The following is an 18,218-nucleotide window of genomic DNA, read 5'->3' as shown; positions in this document are numbered from 1 at the left end:
CTGCCCTTCAACCTTTGGGTAAATAGTAGGTAATAATAATAAATGTAACACATAAAGCTCTGCTCCAATAACAAAAGTGCCTCTGAGCACGTGCAAACTTCTTTTCTGTCAGGCTCCTAAAATTTATTATTATTTATTAAATTTGTATACCGCCCTATACCCATCGATCTCAGGGCAGTTCACAACATGTCCACCACTAGACAAATATATAAATAAATAAAGTAAGTAAGTAAGTATTGGTATGGTAAGCCGTCCTGAAAACGGAACAGCCCGTGCCAACTTTCCTCCACCATGCAACAAGCAAAGCCCCAAGGCACCTCACACTGAAGGACCAAGTGCCAGACGGTGGCGACCACCCCTTAAGGGGCGTGGCCAATTCTAAAGAGGCGCGTCGACATTCCAAAGTTCTAAAAAGGGGCGCGTCGCAAACTATGACGTCAGAGCCTCTTCTGCTTCCGGATTGGTTGCCTGTAAAAGCGGCAGGCGGGGCCAGAACGCTGCCGGGACGGAAGCGGCGTTTTTAAAAAAGGACGGTTTGGGAGGGGAAGAAGAAGGCACGGAGTTCTGGCAGCCCGCTTCCGGTTGGGGAAGAGTTTTGCTCGGGGCCGGCCGGAAGGAGAGACGAGGCCTGAAGCGGTTGCCATGGCGACAGCCGCCGCCCGTCGCGGCGGGCGTCCCTGAAGGCAGGTACGCGGGTGGGGACGGAGGGAGTTGCTATGACAACGGCGGAGGCAGTTTTCCGGGATGCTGTGGGGAGAAGCGGAGGGGCGCAAAACGTCCCGCAAGAAGCCTCGGTCCCCGGAGGAAGTTCTGGTAACGCGATTTCCTTGGAGATGGGAAGTGCTTAAAGCTTCTTTTTTCCTTCTTTTTTTTAAAAAAAGAAAAGTTAAAGCAGTTTTGTACATAAAGGTGTTGAAAGCATAGGCTTAACCCTGGTAGACATAAGGACCCTGTTTTAGTTCCATTCTGTGGATAAGTTCCTAGTGTTGTTGAAGCCTCCGCCAAAGGAAGCAGGAGTAAGCTAACGTGCCTTTTCCCCTCCCATTTTCGTATTTTCCCTTTTGTGATCTAGCTACAGTAGTTGGCAACCCCAGCAGCAGACCAGCCTTACCTCTAAATGTTGCCTGGCATCACGAAAAGCTCTTAGGAACTTTTTGGGGGAGAAGAAATCAACTCATTTTTTTTTAGTTTTGATATTTTACAGAGGTAGGAAGCCAAACATGTAAAAAGCAGGGTTCTATATAAGAGGGTTTAAGCATAAGTGTGCACGAATTGAGGTTATTAAAAAGGGTTTTTTTATTTAAGGTAGCAAAATTACCTTGTCTCTTAGGGAGAGCTGTCCACTTCTTGTGCTTGCTCCTATAAGCTCTTCCTTTAACAGCAGTTTGATCTTCAGTAAGGATCAGGTGAACTCGACCCCACATTGCTTAGTGATTGTAGTTAACTTGTTTATAAACTTATACTTTGTTCATAAACAATTGCATATAAGTTGCTTAAATGAAAATCTGGAGAAGCTTCACCAGTTTATTTTTTGACGATCAAAACTCTGTTAAAGAAACACAAGCTGGGCTAGGCTGGGGGGTTTTTTCTTCATGCCAGTTGGTGACCCCAGTTGAGGGATGAAGAATGCATGACCTTCTAGACCGTTTTAGGTACGTCCAATATAGGCACGACTGCACACTCACACATTGCTCCAAAGATGGAAGTGACCTGAAAATGTCACAAAAGGGGCAGGGCAGGGATGGAACGGGGTGTTTGCAGGCTTTTTCAATGGGTGACCCGGGACGTGACCCCCCTTCCATGCAAATGGGGAGTTGCGTATATAAAACTGCCATGGTCTCTGGGTTTGGTGGTAGTTGAAAGTCCAACAACATATGGCGGGCCACAGGACTATCTCCCCTGCCCTATTTGAACATCTTAAGTTTGACTTGGTAGTGGTGTCTTAGTGCAACTAGAAACTGATCTTGAGCCCAATCTTGTATTTCAACAGAGACTCTTTCCAGACGTCCCTGATTTGAAGTTACTCTGTTGCTGAGATGCTACCTTCCAAGAAGCAGCAGCAGCAGCATCCCTGGAGATCTACTGAGGAAAAAGTGAGGCCTCAGTCAGCAGCAGTGAACTGGAACGTGTTAGCTGAGAGGACGCAGTGTGTGGTAGCTGTTGGAGCTTGGGTGGAGAGTGCCCAAGATGATGCAGAGCAAGAAGAGAACACAGTTTTTGTAAGTACTAAGAAAGGAAACCCCATATGCAACAGTATTTTTGAACTTTCCAAAGCATCATTTTCTGAAAGACGATATTTTCTACTGAGCAGGATCAGTGGTCCATCTAGCCCAATGCTATCTTCTCCAGCTGGCAAACTCTCTAGAACTGCTGCTGGTGGGGGTGTTGAATGAGGAACTACAGATTGTCAGGATTGTATTTGCTATCTGAGAATGTTAACAAAGCCTCATATTTGTAATATAATTTGTAATGTCTCTGTTTGTTTTTGTTTTTTTAAAAAAACTTTTCTTGAAATCTAGGTTATATAATTATGTTACAAACCCAGCTTCTCTTCTTTCATAACTTGTGTATCCTATGTTGTTGGTGATATGCCATTCCCTTTCTGAATAACTTTCATAAACAAGAGGCAGGCATATTTGAGTCTCGGGTGATCTTGGTCTCCCTTTAAATACGCACACGCACAAACACACAAATCCTACTGTCTGCCAGTGGCCTGGTTTACATGTAATGCTAAGCCAAACCATTGCTTAGTATGAACAAGCAAGAGCAAAAATTGTGACTTCTTCACTCTTTCCCTGGCCATGCTACTGCAGCTAAGCCATAGATTGCCTTAGCATTAACATGGGATCTGGGCCAGTGTATTAAAAGTTCCAAGCAAGACTGAATTCTTGGGATCTAGTGACATTTAAGGAATACCTAATCTGTGCAAGGTGATGCTAAGACTGCATTTTTTGTTAAAACCGTAAGAAGTGCATTGTGGGATCAGACCAATTTCTATCTAGTTCAGCATTATTTGCAAGAATCCCACCAACTAGATGCTCTGTGCAAAATTGGCTAGTGGTTCACGGATGAACTTCAGTTTACCTTCCACCCACTCTTGGTTTCAACAATCTTCAATCTTCTTTAGACTGCAGCAGCTCAAATTGAAGAAGCATACAAAGAACAAAGAAAAGAAAAAGAGAGGCTTCTGAAATGCTTTCAAGAGGAGGTGAAGCACAGGGTGAACCAGCACATCAAGATGAGGAGAAAACACCAGCTTCAGAAGTCCTATGAAGCAGTAAGACAGTGTCTCCTTATATCTGCTTCTTTAGTTAACTACACACGTAGGCTCTTTCCTTGCAAGTAACATTGTTTTATAAGTAGAAGCTCATGTGCAATGGAAAAGAGTATGAATTTGGTTTTAGGATTTGTGGTGATAACTTGCATCATGATGTTCCAAGCTGTGGCGTTCCATTAATCTAGGACCCATAGCCCCTGACATCAGGGGAGTGCAACCTTTTTTACTGTCAAGGACCACGTTCCCTCAGGTGTCATCTATCGAGGGCTGTATGGCATTGCTGATGAGAGGAGCCAGAGACAAAAGTGTTCTGGATTAAATAATCCAGAATAAAGACTACCCTGAATGGAATCATTCATAAATGAGGACAAGGAGGGTTTTTATAAAAGTACAGCAAACTAATGCCGCTACTGGTCAGAAAAGCAAGTAGAAGTAATTTATTTCTGGCTTCCAGACAATTTTTTCTCCAAGCCATGTAGTCAGTACAAAGTTAAATATAAATAACTTATAGAAAATAAATAAAATAAAGTGCTGTTCTTCCAAATGGTTCCAAAACAGCATAGGAAGAGGTGGAAAACATTTTTAAAGGTCAAGAAAAATAAGGAGCAAACAGGAAGGGATTTTTATGGCATGAAATAATGGGACAGCTTCAGGGAGTATTGGAGACCACATAAAAAGACTTTGGGGATACAGGTTGCCCCTGTGCAGACCTGCTCAGCTTCAGCATTTTTTGGCCTCATTTGCCTTCAGACCACACCTTGGAACATCTCTCAAGTATGCTCACTTCTGCTTTCCCATATTACTTTATCACCAGATAGGAAAATAACAAGTTGATATCAGTCTTAGAATCACTAGAATCCACTGTAAATAAAAAAGATAAAGATGTATGACCTCTGAGGTCAGTTTTATCACTTCAAACCCTTTAAATGACTATCATTCCTCATAACAGCAGTAAGCTAGGATGTGTCTACCGTCTTCTTATTACTCTATTGTTCTTTACCTTTTTCTTCTGCAGGCTCTTAAAGAAAGCTCTGTTGTGATAGGATTTTCAGATTCTGCATTACAATTGACCCCCAAGAAAAGCACGTGTCTGTACAGACATAACACCGATTCTGCTATCTGTAGTACTGGTAATAAAATCAACTCTATGCAGAGGCCTGATTACGAGGGGGACTTGGAAGAAAAGGTCCTAAATGTTCAGTTTTCAGAGCATGCTAAAACTGTGAGTGTTTTCTCGCCATATCAACCATTCGCTCTGTTGAGTTTTGTGGGCATTTTAACCTTAAGTCTCATTGCTATATGATGCCTCAGATCTTAAGTATCTGATAAATAGTCAGCAAATGTATTTTACTGATGCAAAACTGATATATACACAACTTTTATTTGCACCTGAATAATAATAATAATAATAATAATAATAATAATAATAATAATAATAATAATAATAATTTTATTATTTATACAATGCCCCTCTGGCTGGATTTCCCCAGCCACTCTGGGCGGCTTACAACATATCTAAAAACATAATAAAAACACCAGTCCTTAAAAATGTCATGTTTGTTCTGATTTTTGCCCAGAATGTGAGATATATGCAGAAATACTTTTATTGCTCAGGGAAAACAATTCATACTTGCTACAGACACATGAAGTACAGGATCTTGGCTTTTGTGGCTACAGGATACATGATTGAAAACATTCAAAATGATATTAAAGTTATGGTAGAGATAACCCTAAGCAGAGATTCACATACGTACGTACTGTGCTACTTACCCACTGATGAGCACATTTACATGAGTCAATACATATTGTGTAGCACTGATAATGCACCATGAGAAGAAAGCCTTATCAGTGCTTTCATAGCATGTTATTGGGGTTCTGCAGTTCACTGCAAGACAAAGATCCATTAGGGAGTAGAACATGGGGTCCTTGGTTGCGGACTTTAATACTTGTAGCGTGCTGCTCAGAGACGCCTGCTTGAATCTGTTCCAGAATTATTTTAATGCTTGTCCCCCAAACACCATTTTTTACACAGACCTTCCAAGCTGTACAGCAAGCTCAAATCTGCAAGTACATATTTTCTATCTAGCTCTTCTTGACTTAACAAAACAAAATACTAAATCTTCATTAGGCTGCTGAAAAAACAAATAGCACTTCTAAAAATCAATACTTTCTATTATTAGGCCATCTGTTTTTGAATAAGATAAAAATAAAAGAGCAGTCTAGTAGCAGCCTGCTTATAATTCTCGATTATGTGAGTAGTATTTTTAATAATAATAATAATAATAATTAATTTATTATTTATACCCCACCCATATGGGGGGCTTCCAACCGAATATTAAAAACAATACAGCGTCAGACATTAAAAACTTCCTTAAACAGGGCCGTCTTCAGTTGTCTTTTAAAAGTAAAATAGTTGATTATTTCTTTGACATCTGATGGGAGGGCGTTCCACAGGGCAGGCGCCACTACCGAGAAGGCCCTCTGCCTGGTTCCCTGTAACCTCACTTCTTGCAGTGAGGAAACCGCCAGAAGGCCCTTGGCGCTGGACCTCAGTGTCCAGGCTGGACGATGGGGGTGGAGACACTCCTTCAGGTATACAGGACCGAGGCCGTTTAGGGCTTTAAAGGTCAGCACCAACACTTTGAATTGTGCTCAGAAGTGTACTGGGAGCCAATGAAGATCTTTCAGGACCGGTGTAATATGGTCTCGACGTCCACTCCCAGTCACCAGTCTAGCTGCCACATTCTGAATTAATTGCAGTTTCCGAGTCACCTTCAAAGGTAGCCCCACGTAGAGCGCATTGCAGTAGTCCAAGCGGGAAATAACTAGAGCATGCACCACTCTGGCAAGACAGTCTGTGGGCAGGTAGGGTCTCAGCCTGCGTACCAGATGGAGCTGGTAGACAGCTGCCCTGGCCACAGAATTAACCTGCGCCTGTTTTCTGTTTCATAGGTAAGAAAAACTGTGCAACAGGTCCGTCACAGGCTGGCTTCCCGGAAATCTGTGTCAGAAAGTGATCCTGCTCCTGAACTTCCAGGAGGTGCTTGGGAGAGCCGTCTGAGCGTACAGGTGACAACTAGAGAAAATACTCTCTATTTTGGTACATTTTGCAATATTGTCTTTACCTACTTGGCTATCTGTGAAGCATGATTGAGGCTGCAGTCCTTTATACAATTACCTGGGAGTAATTGTAAATAGACAAGTATAGGTAATCTCTGAATTTCAACTTACCAGTTTTATTTTTCAGTTCCTGCTCTATGCTTCTGGGTTCTCTGCCATGCTAATCTTCTCCAGTGCCCTCAGACATACCAATAGAGGAACCTGATTTTGTGATAAATGAAGAATGAGTTGGATTCTACCACTTCTGAATCTTTAGCATAACTATGCATTAAGATCATAGGGCCAGTATTTCTAAAGCCTTATGTAGCTTTCCTAACACTAATAAACTTTCTGTTTAAAAACATAATTGTTCATAATCTCAAAGTAATACCAGCCCAGAGGACAAGGAGTGCAGGTTTTCATTCAGACCAAGAGATGTATTTAAAGTTTGCTATTGGGTGACTTTAGCTAGGTGAGTTCACACAGTCCAATTAATGTGATACCAAATGTGTGTTTAGCCTTATCTCCTATTAGGTAATTGCCTGAAGTGATGAGAACATGATCTTATGATAGCTTATCTAGCTGTTTACAACATCAAGCAATCAGGTGAAAGTTGTAGCTCTTATGTGGGCAACTTGCCCTGTTAAGAGCGATGTTTTGCCATTTTGTGAAAATGTCTGTGTGGCAGTGGCATGACCCAACTTAGGCAATGCCAAATCCCTATGAATTAGAAGGGAAATTCATCTGTGATTTAAGGCACAGCATGGGCGAAAAAGGTGAATTAAACCATATTTTTTTACCAGCAAGCAGGTTTTTTAATGGCAGCTTTCTCCTGTAGCATTATTTCCCCTTCAGAGTTCAGCTGGGGTGGGGGGATTTTTGGAGGCGGGGCAAATGATTTACGTGTCCCTGACATATGGATCTGCCAGTATCCTGGTCCAGTTCATATACCACATTAAACAAACCAAGCCAGTCTGGCTTGTTGGGTCATCTGAATTGGAATTAGTGGTTGATTTCCTTGGATTCTGGCTTGCTTCATCTGTGGCACAGCAGGAGCAGGGGAGAGTACTGCAATTATTATTATTATTATTATTATTATTATTATTATTATTATTATTATTAATTATTATTATTATTATTATTATTATTATTATTATTATTATTTATACCCCGCCCTTCTGGCTCAGTCTCCCCAGCCACTCTGGGCAGCTCCCAATCAAATGTTAAAAACAGTACAGCATTAAATATTAAAAACTTCCCTGAACAGGGCTGCCTTCAGATGTCTTTTAAAGATAGGATAGCTGCTTATTTCCTTCACATCTGAAGGGAGGGTGTTCCACAGGGTGGGTGCCACTACAGAGAAGGCCCTCTGTCTGATTCCCTGTGAGCTCACTTCTCGCAATGAGGGAACCACCAGAAGGCCCTCGGCACTGGATCTCAGCGTCCAGGCTGAAAGATGGGGGTGGAGACGTAGGAACATTTTGAGCATGCTGCTCGCTCACTACACTATGGTTTAATGTGACATGTGAACCACGCTTCTGTGTCTCAAGACTGGGGCAGGATTTCTGAAGAGTAAACCATCTCCCCTGTTTGGTTTGTGTATTTATTTTGAATATTACATGTACCAATTTTCAAATAAAAACTCTCTTAAGCGGCTAATGCAGTGCAAAATGACTTACACGTTTCAGTAAAGCCATTCAGTCTTGGCAGGCTCATGTAACAGGCTTTTGAAATAAGGTCTTCTACTTTGTTTAGAAGCCAGCATCTCCCAAGACAATTCCAGGCAATGCAGAAGAGGGTGACAGAGGCGAGTTTCTTCTTGTGGGACACCACGACCTTCCAGCTGAACTTCAAGGGCAGGAACAAGGACAGCAGAACAAAGACTCATACTATACAGTGCAGTTTCAGAAAGTAAGATTTCTCCAATGCCGGTCTTGCAGCTGATGTTAGCTGTACTAGTTCTGTGTTCAGAAGAGGCACTTGTTTTAGAAGAATATCGCCCTTGCTGTTCTCCTATTTCCTTGTGTGAGAGGCTGTGACATTGAAGGAGAGGAAGAAAATTGAACTCGTTCTCATGGCATGCATGAGACTTCCTATGTCTTCCTAGCTGCTTGCTTTCCTATAGTTTGCTAAACTAATTTTGAACCGCTCTTTATTGCAGGGATGAGGAACCTGTGGCCATCCTGGTGTAGCTTGATTCCACCTCCCATCAGCCCCAGCCAGCATGGCTCATAGAAAGGGATGCTGGGGGTTGGAGTCCCAACATCTGGAGGACACAAGTTTCTCACCCCTGCTTTATAGGACAGTGTAACAATAAAAACCCTGAAATATTGGGTTGGGTATATACTGTGGGATATACTAGAGCAGTCAACTACAACATTTTCTTGCTGCCTAGAATGGACACACAGGGGAATGTGGCTCCAGACAGGGAGGACATCCTGTCATACCTGCTCTGGAGCTTCTTCTCCCTATGTCTGACCAGGTAGATAGGCGTGACCCTAGCTGACCAGATAAAAGGGTTGGCCATGCAACCATCTCTCTTTGGGACTCTTATTCTCTTACTCTTGGACTCTCAGCCAGCGTATGGCTCAACCTTCACATAGAATGGGAGCCCACAAGCCAAAAGTCTGAGATGTAGTTCAGACTTCTTTTCACTGTAACTACAAGAAAAAGCCTGTCTTCAGATTACTACCGTGAACTAAATGTAAGAAAAACTTTATTCTTATTTTTAAAAAATACTGTGTTGTATTATTATTATTTTAAGAGGGAAATAAAGGGGAAACTTACCAGGAACAATCCAGACTGGACAAGCCAGACTGAATTGCTTAATTAAAGGATTCTAACGAATCTTCAACTTGCTTCCAATAAGTTGCAAAGGGAATGTGCTCTGCTGCTTACTCACTAGCACGAGTGAGGAGGGATAATATCAAAACAATATATCCTCTCCCACCTTCCTTAACATTCCCACATATACTTGATACATTGCAATGGTTCTTTAAACATTTACAGTCTACTAAACTATGTTTATTATATTAATGCCCCATTCTTTTATGGGATGCTCATGAAATGGACCAATAAGATTCATGCCTTCTTCCAGACTACTTACTGGACTCAAAAAAACCTAAAATACTGCACCAGAAATTTAAAATGTTACATCAAACATGGGATATGTTTTTCCCCAAAGCTGAACAGTTTTAAGTCCCATTGACATCCATGAGAAAATTAAGCAGATGCATGAACCTTTCCAGTGCTTTGCTGTGGATGGATCGTGTCCATTGCTGGGTTTTATATCAATATCTATCTATATAAATACAAAGTCTAAAAGAGAAGAAGGGCTATATGTTAAAACTTCAGAGGAAGCCTTTTATGTATTTTAATATTTTGTTGGTATAAACAAATTATTATTATTATTATTTATTTATTATTTATTGTATTTGTGTCAAAAGGTGAGAAGTTAGCTACTTGCTCTGATTTCCTTGTAGGTTAATAATGAGATACTGAAAAGTACCTATCCCACAGCTGGCAATGAACCTCGAGATGCCAGGATACTCTGGCCTGGAACAGAGAAAGAAGAATCAAAGAAGCAGGTATATAGTCTTGTATTCACCTTGCAAATGAATTTTCATGAGGAAACAATGGAAGGCTGTGGTGACGGCAGTTGTGATCCTCTGCCTCTCTGCTTACGTTTTAAGGGATATGGGATATTTTAATGCCGAGAGTCAATTGTGTGCGTATGCACACACACACATGCCATCATTATAAAAATATGACTGCCACTGGTTATAGCTGGGCAGAGAAATCCAGCCCCCCAATTTACTGTACTGGGAGGAGATGGAGGCATCCCTCTGCTTGCCTTTTAGGCAGGGGAGGTCTATTAATGGCAGGGGAGAGTCCCATTGTGCCCCCAGCCCAAAGGCAGAAGCTTGTTGCTGCGGTAGCAAGCGGGAACCACTGAAATGGGGTGTTTTTGGGGAGCAGATCTGGGCCAACACACATTCTGTTGGATTCAGAAATGTTCTAGCTGCTCTCAGGTAATGGTAGACAGCCCAATCTGTGTCTCTCTGCTGCACCAGCCTGGGAGCTGGCTTAGCAAAGAGACATCCCCCCCCCCTCCTTTCCTCTCTCTCCCCCAGCCTTCCTATCGGTGGGCTTTGGGTGGTGATGTGGCTATGCTGCTTCATTAAGCCCTGCTGCCACATCATAAATTATAGGGACTTAGGCCTAGGATGGTGCTAAAGAGGTGTAAGTAGGGGAAAAGGGAGGGGCAAGAACACTTCTGCTATTTTCTAGTAGCTGGTTAGCGGACAAATGGTAAAATTTCCTAGCTGGATTCACTATAATAAATCTCTAGTGCTGCCAGAATTCAAACATGGAGTTGCTTAAGTGCTGCCTCCTGTACTTAACATACCAAAACCTTTTAAAAGGCAGTTTTGGTACTACCTCTTTTATAAAACATCTCCAGAGCAGGCAATATAAATAAATAGAGATGCATTTCTGGATCGGGACTTTGAGTGAGATATGAGCAACTGGCAGAGTGTGAGTTCTTTAAAACCCAAGGGTAAAACTGAGAATAAACCAGGCATTAGAATGTTACACTTTCATAAATGGGGAGTCACAGCAAAATACGGAGTTGTGATTTAAATGCTGGCCAGCAGAGGGAAACCTGGTTCAGGAGGTCTTTGTGTCTTGTAACTGGACCACTTCAATAAATTGTAATAACTTGACTGTAGTTGCAGAATGCTGCCACTTTATTGAGCTCTGTAAATACACTTGTGGGGACAAGCACCAAAAAATTTTTATTAAGCAATAAGAGTATGTAGTATGCTAGATCTTGTACAGTAAAAGCCCTGGCAGCCGCTTCTATAGATTGGCATTTTGCACTTTTAAGATCCTGGGGTAATTGCAATATGTACTCCTAAATTCTAGATTATTTAATCCAGAAAAAGTGAATCCCTGCTTTCTGGAATCTCGGTTTTGTTTGTTAAAGTAATGATAGAGTACCCGGTGCTTCCTTGTCACTGCGAAAATGAAGGAACAAACACAGTTCCCGCTAGCAGATGGGCAATCTAGTACAGTGGTACCTCGGGTTAAGTACTTAATTCCTTCCAGAGGTCCGTTCTTAACCTGAAACTGTTCTTAACCTGAAGCACCACTTTAGCTAATGGGGCCTCCTGCTGCCGCCACGCCGCCGGAGCACGATTTCTCTTCTCATCCTGAAGCAAAGTTCTTAACCCGAGGTACAGTGGTTCCCCGCAAGACGAATGCCTCGCAAGACGAAAAACTCGCTAGACGAAAGGGTTTTCCGTTTTTTGAGTCGTTCCGCAAGACAAATTTCCCTATGGGCTTGCTTCGCAAGACGAAACGTCTTGCGAGTTCTTGCGAGTTTGTTTCCTTTTTCTTAAAGCCGCTAAGCCGTTAATAGCCGCTAAGCCGCTAATAGCCGTGCTTCGCAAGACGAAAAAACCGCAAGACGAAGAGACTCGCGGAACGGATTAATTTCGTCTTGCGAGGCACCACTGTACTATTTCTGGGTTAGCAGAGTCTGTAACCTGAAGCGTATGTAACCTGCAGCGTATGTAACCTGAGGTACCACTGTAGATGTGACTCGAAAGCACAAAGAGAAAGGGAGGACACTGTGAAAATAAGTGCATTAAAAAGAATGAATTCTTCACTGATGTAAACGTTCTGTGAGTAGACGGAATAGCTACTCACGGAGCGAATTCAGGCAGAGAGGGAGCTAAATGGCAGTGAGGCCAAGCCTCTCTCTTGGTTGCAGCCAGGTGGAATGGTTACTAATAGTTCTCTGTAAAGCAGCTGGAGCATGTGCCGTGACCACTACTGCTCTGAAATGCATCTTTTTTCTGTAGCGCCAAGGCCAGTACCTGAGATACAGGCGCCTCTTCATGGATATTGAAAGAGAACAAGTAAAGGAGCAGCAAAGGCAGAAGGAGTGGCAGAGAAAAATGGAGAAGTACGTGTTCTACACATGACCATCTTTTTGCTCTCAGTTTATTAGGGCCATATCATGGCAGCCATGAAGTCACTGGAAACCATAAACCTATTTTTGCTGTTAAGATAAAAAGGGTGAAAGTGCCAAAAGATAAAATAATTTTTATAATTAATTGGGGCCTCTTCAAATGCATCCAGGTGGATTCCTTCAGTCTCCTCATAGTATAGAGATCGCTCAAGGAAAATGCACCTTGAGGCAGCTGTGTTTTCGAAAACACGTGAAGAATCTTGTATTTCCACGACAGAGTTATGTTTATTTGTTTCAGTTTGCTAACTGGGTGGGGAGGAGTTAGTTATCTTGTTTTTAATTATTTAGGATAAGGTTGGCCTGCCATTACTCCCATGGCTTTTATAGATGAAAATTTTACTATGATGCAGTAAAGTTCGTTCAAATATTGAATATTAAGGAAATTGCTGCAGTGGGGAGAGAAGTGTCAAATGAGATTATTTTCCTTCAGCAGCATGGCTTTGTTAAGTAAATATTTTTACTTTCTTGTGCCTTTCCTCTCTTATTTGAATAGCTTTGATTTGGCAAGTTGGCAGCGGAGGGACCCTGCTCATTCAGACAAAGGTCCATATAGTTCAGCCTGCTGTTTTCAGTCACCATCCAGGTGTCTGTGGGAAGTCCACAAGCAGGGCATTAGGCCTCATCCACTTGTCCCCAGCAGACTGCTTCTGAATGTGGAAGTTTCATTTAGCACTTATGGATAATAACTGCTTTGATGGAGCTTTTAAAGCTGTTTATAATTTAAAGTGAATAAAGAAGTAGTAGCAGAACACCCTGCTATGGGAGATTACATTGCCTCCCTGTTTGCAAGTAATCCAGCTTGCTTGAAAATGTTTGTTTTTCAGTCACCTTTTGGGGGTTTTTGGCATAGGTTTTTTGAGGGTTATTTGTCACTGGTGATTTATTGAAGATACGCATAATATAAATGTTATTTATGAATTAAACAAATAATTAGTTCAAAAATCGACTTGTGCAGGTTTATTGATATTACTTGCTTATTGCTCTTTCTCAGGATTCAAAAACATCACAGTCAACCTTAAACCAGTCCTGTAAGGTTAGACCAGAATTTCCCAAACTTAGGTCTCTAGCTGTTTTTGGACTACAACTCACATCATCCATAGCTGGCAGGACCAGTGGCCAGGGATGATGGGAATTGTAGTCCAAAAACAGCTAGAGACCCATGTTTGGGAAACCCTGGGTTAGACCAATAGTCTTCCTATTTTGCAGATTTTAGGTGCTCTGTGTGTGTCTTTCCTAAGACCGCCTAGTGAGTTCATGGCTAAGTTTTGAAGCAAGGACTTGGTCACTCCTGGATCCTACCATACACGGCCCATGTTTTTGCTCTGGAGTACACCTGGTAGAGGTTGAATGTAGACAGGCAAAGTAAGAAGATGGTAGTAACATGTAATGTGTCATGCAGCTCACAGTACAGAAACACATTAGGGACAGTTAATTTTGTTAGAGATTACCAAGCCTGGACCATGCTGGAGCCAAAGGAAAGTCTGATTGAATTTTAACCAGTGTTTGCCATCTTATAATTATTCCACACAGGAATATAACAGCAGAACTGAGAATGTTGTTCTAATTCAGGCATCCCCAAACTCGGCCCTCCAGATGTTTTTGGGCCTACAACTCCCATCATCCTTAGCTAACAGGACCAGTGGTCAGGGGTGATGGGAATTGTAGTCCCAAAACATCTGGAGGGCCGAGTTTGGGGGTGCCTGTTCTAATTCTTATGCCTGCGCTATATAGCGTGTGATCTTGTGAAAGAATAAATAGAATTACACTTCTTGCCCATAGAATAAAGAAGGAAAAGGAGCTTCGACGACATGCAGAGGAACAGAGGATGCAGGAGAGACAGAGAGTACAAGAGAGGCACTATGACAATGAACCGAGGATACAGGAGACATACCAGGCAGGGGAACTGAAGATACAAGAGAGGGCCTCCCAAGGAGATGTTAATGCCAAAGGGAAAGCTTATGAAAAACTGGAACATCTTAAACTAGGGGATATGCTGGAGAAGAAAAAGGTAGCGGAAAGGCAACAGAGAAATAAAGAATATTCAAGGTGAGCTGAAATATTCGAGGGGAGCTTTGTTTCTCTTCCTAAAATCCCAGATGCAGCAACTGAGAGCACATTCTACAAACCAAATGCCCATCGAGTTCAGCATCTCTTTTCCCACAATGGCAAACCAGTACACTGTGCTGACAAGAACCCTTCCCTCCCTTGTTTGTCCCCAGCAGCTATATTCAGAGGGAGGCCATACTGACAAGGATCACCACCAGCAAAGATAGCTGAACTCCAGTAGACCCCAGGTGTTCCTGAGAGCTAGGTACTATGTGGTCAGTCACACTGCAACATCAGCCAACATCCCCGCAAGTCATCAGAGCAATTGCAGCAGCTCTTGGCAGCCAGCAAAGCCACTGCAACGGCTGTGGCCAATCGCAGCCAACCACCAAAGTCAGTGGTGGTTACAGGGCCATGTGGCCATATGAGTCAATGCAGTGCTCAAGGACTGCAATGAACCCAGGTGCCTGCTCCCCATATTCATTTGGGCAACCTAATTGCAAGGCCTAATAATTGGCCGGTCCATAAGGGATTCATATGCCATCAGTCACCAACACACATACAAAACACCCATTAGGGAGGTTAGGCTGTCCTCATCCTTGAATACCCTTAGGCGGGCAGTGAAAGCATTTTTATTACAGTCCTGCATTAAAGATTGAGTATTTTGACACGGCTCTTTTTCTTTAATGCATCAATCCTGTTATTGTTTAAACTGGCTTTGCTTTGTGTTGGTAAACCACTTTGGGGGCCCTTTTCAGGGCCAAAAGTCTGTTTTTAATAGACGAAAGTAAGGGTGTTTTTGTGTGCGTTTTGTTTCAGATATGTAGAAGCATTACGAGCCCAGATGCGAGAGAAGATCAAAATGTATAATATCAGCTTGCCTCTGCTGTGCTTCTGTGGGACAGATTTCTGGGACTCTCACCCTGATAGCTGCGCCAACAATTGTGTGTTCTACAAAAATCACAAAGGTACAAGGTTTTCTGACATCCTTTATCACTGGCATCTGTTGCTCCTCCCGGCAGCTGTTTAGCATTGCTCATGTGGAAGAGGATACCAGCGTATTTTGAAACACCTAGTGCCTAGCAGAGTAGGTTGCAGTCTCATGAAAGACAGAAATGGCGGTGGATTTTTAATCAGACACCAGCTGGAATTTAATCTGAAGGACTCTGCTTAAGCATCCATCCCATGGCATTTTCTTTTCAACTATCCTTTTCTCTTTGTAGTTTCCGTATAGGGAATACTTTGGGGTATTCCATTAGCCCTGCTCAAGCTACAGAACATCTTAGTTCTGTGAGTAGAAGGGCTTTGAGACTAGTCTGCAGCGGCTGGTAAGCAACTAATGTTGCCATTCACATTGTTTTTACTAGTAAGCCTGTGGTTGGACATATACAGTGGTAACTCGGTTTTCAAACATCTCCATTTACAAACGTTTTGGTTTTTGAATGCTGTAAACCCTGAAGTAAATGCTTTGGTTTTCAAACACTTTTCGGAAGTCAAACATGCCATGCGGCTTCCATATTGAGTTTTCCGTAAATAAATGCTTTGGTTTCCAAATGTTTTGGAGCTCAAACGGGTCTTCCAGAACAGATTACGTTCAAAAATCGAGTTACCACTGTACCAGATCCACAAATATGCATTCTAAGCCAAGACTCTTCTACCAAGGTTGCAATGTAGCAGCGCTTGCGTATGCCTTTTAGCTTGTTCTAAAACTTTAAACTATTTCCCCAAGCTGTTGTCTTCCTAGCAACTGCATCTCTGAGCAGTCATGCTAAAAACTTGCCTGCTGCTCAGTGGCGCTGTAACAGTTCCTATGGATCCTGTGAATGTTCTTCACATTGGGAGGCACATCTTGGTCAAAAGCAAAGGGTTGTCTTTGCTCAATTCCTTATTCAGCAAGTAGCTGTAGAACAATACCGATTCTGAGTTAACTGTATCCAAGTTAACAACATTTACAGAAGAGCAGCCCTGGAGAATTAGAGCAAAGGTCCCTTTAGCATCCTGTTCTTCGCAGTGCCTAACAGCTGCATCTGTTTAACCACAAGCAGGATATGAAGGCCACAACACTTCTCCATAGTTGCCTGCTAGCAACTTGTATCTATCTAGTGGCATTTAGTATAGCCATTTTTTCCAGACCTACCCTCCATGAACTTACCTAAAGCCCTCGATAAGCCAGTGGTCACATCTTGTGGCAATGAACTCCTCAAATCATGGATTGCGTGAAAAAATATTTCTGTAGGTACTGAATCCATGTCCTATATTGTGGGAGAGGGTATAGAAGTTATCTATCATCACACTACGTATAATTTTAGAAACCTCTTCTCGTGCTTTCTCCATCACCTGCTCCCCACCTCTTCTTTCTTTTTCCCAAGCTTATACCAAAAGCTAATTTTCTTCCATTATTTTTTCAGCTTATGCTCAGGCTTTGCAATCTGTCATCTCATCTTGCAATGTTATTGATGGGGGTTCAAACACAAGACTTACTGCTCATACATTTGCTACCGTACATGCTCGTGCTAAGAATTCCTGAAAGAGGACTTCGGAATTGGTTCTACCCAACGCCCTGACAGTTCAGTCAAGTTGCCTGCAAGTAGGTGATTGGCATGCAAGTCTCGCCGCCTCCTGGAGTGTGCCCCAGGTCCTAATAAAAATAAATTGGAAAGGAGTTCTGCCCCAAGGTACTTCCTTTCCATTCTTGTGCCAATACTGTGTGTTTATCTCGTCCTATAAGTTACTAATATGTCAAACACTAAAACCTCATGCATGGAACATATGATGGACTAAGAGGACTTGGCTCAGCCAAACCCAGACCTGCGTACTTCTGCATACAAGCATATGCAAGAGTAACTTATTGTACTCCATGGTTCAAGCTTTGCTTTTGATGCTGAGTGAGAGGCTCTGAGGAGAAGCTGTATCTATTTTCTGTCCATTTTACAAGGCTTGCCTCTTCTTTCTTGCTTTTTTCTTAAAAAAGAAAAACTCCAGGCTTTCAGAATGCATATTGTGAAACCGCAATATGCAGAAAGTTTCTAAGAGAGGGTGATCATTCCAAAAGGATAGTTGGTGCTGATAGCGATGATGCTTAGCAATGTTTAGATCTGATGAATAAAGAATTTCTGCAAATGTGAATTTTGTGAAAGTATGTGATTCAACATGTTTCTGAAGGTGCTGTTATACCAGAATTTCTATTTGAGTCCATGGTTTAGAAACTAAGAGGGCAGGTAAGAGTCTTGAAATAGTACAACTTCCTTTCCCTTTTTGATAAGTTGAATCCCTATTTCGGGCAGGAACACTTCTGGACACATTCTGCTTCTCAAACTCTTCTACGAAGTGAAACTTTGAAGTCAAGCCTTTATTTGTTGCTTGCAAAATAAAATTGTTATGAGATGCCAGGTTGTTTTAATTCATTACCTTCCCAACTGTAAATATTAGTATTTGTAACAAGGAGCATTCTTTATCTTGCAGGATGATAGTACTCTGGTGCTGACCCATTCCAATAAAAATATTTCCATTTCCCCCCCCCCCCTTGGTGTCTACTATCGACTGTCCCTTTCGGTCCCTTCTCTGCTGTGACACAACAACCACATATGCAGTGATATGTGAGGAGTACAGAGTTGTTTTTTGGGGGGATTGTCATTTTTCCACAATATGTGAATGACTAAGAATAGGGCTTTTTTTCAGGTGCCATATAACTTGCTATTCTACTCCCAGAATTATAGTGTTTGTGTTTGTGTTTGGTGCCCCCTTACAGTATGTCCAGTT

At 42.2% G+C, this 18,218-nt stretch overlaps 1 protein-coding gene across 4 annotated transcripts; it reads left to right on the top strand.

Annotated features, from left to right (window-relative positions):
• Positions 1 to 539: 539 nt before the first annotated feature.
• On the top strand, positions 540 to 17,970 carry CCDC15 (coiled-coil domain containing 15). 4 transcript variants are annotated; one of them, XM_028708183.2, is made up of 11 exons: positions 540 to 687; positions 1,991 to 2,219; positions 3,128 to 3,277; positions 4,293 to 4,499; positions 6,230 to 6,346; positions 8,132 to 8,287; positions 9,859 to 9,963; positions 12,244 to 12,347; positions 14,193 to 14,459; positions 15,279 to 15,427; positions 16,868 to 17,970. In XM_028708183.2, the coding sequence occupies exons 2-11, from the start codon at positions 2,037 to 2,039 to the stop codon at positions 16,984 to 16,986; spliced, it is 1,557 nt and encodes a 518-aa protein (XP_028564016.2). In that variant the 5' UTR covers positions 540 to 687; positions 1,991 to 2,036; the 3' UTR covers positions 16,987 to 17,970. The 4 variants fall into 4 exon arrangements, with proteins under 4 accessions (XP_028564016.2, XP_028564019.2, XP_028564015.2 ...); XM_028708186.2 differs by lacking the exon at positions 540 to 687 and adding an exon at positions 694 to 813 and having other exon boundaries at positions 8,135 to 8,287; XM_028708182.2 differs by lacking the exon at positions 540 to 687 and adding an exon at positions 694 to 813.
• The last annotated feature ends 248 nt before the right edge of the window (positions 17,971 to 18,218 follow it).

Source organism: Podarcis muralis, chromosome 15 (genome assembly GCF_964188315.1).
Source record: "Podarcis muralis chromosome 15, rPodMur119.hap1.1, whole genome shotgun sequence".
In the NCBI taxonomy this organism is placed as follows: domain Eukaryota; kingdom Metazoa; phylum Chordata; class Lepidosauria; order Squamata; family Lacertidae; genus Podarcis; species Podarcis muralis.
Note: the sequence above shows the minus strand (reverse complement) of the source record. Positions and strands in the feature narration are given on the sequence as shown.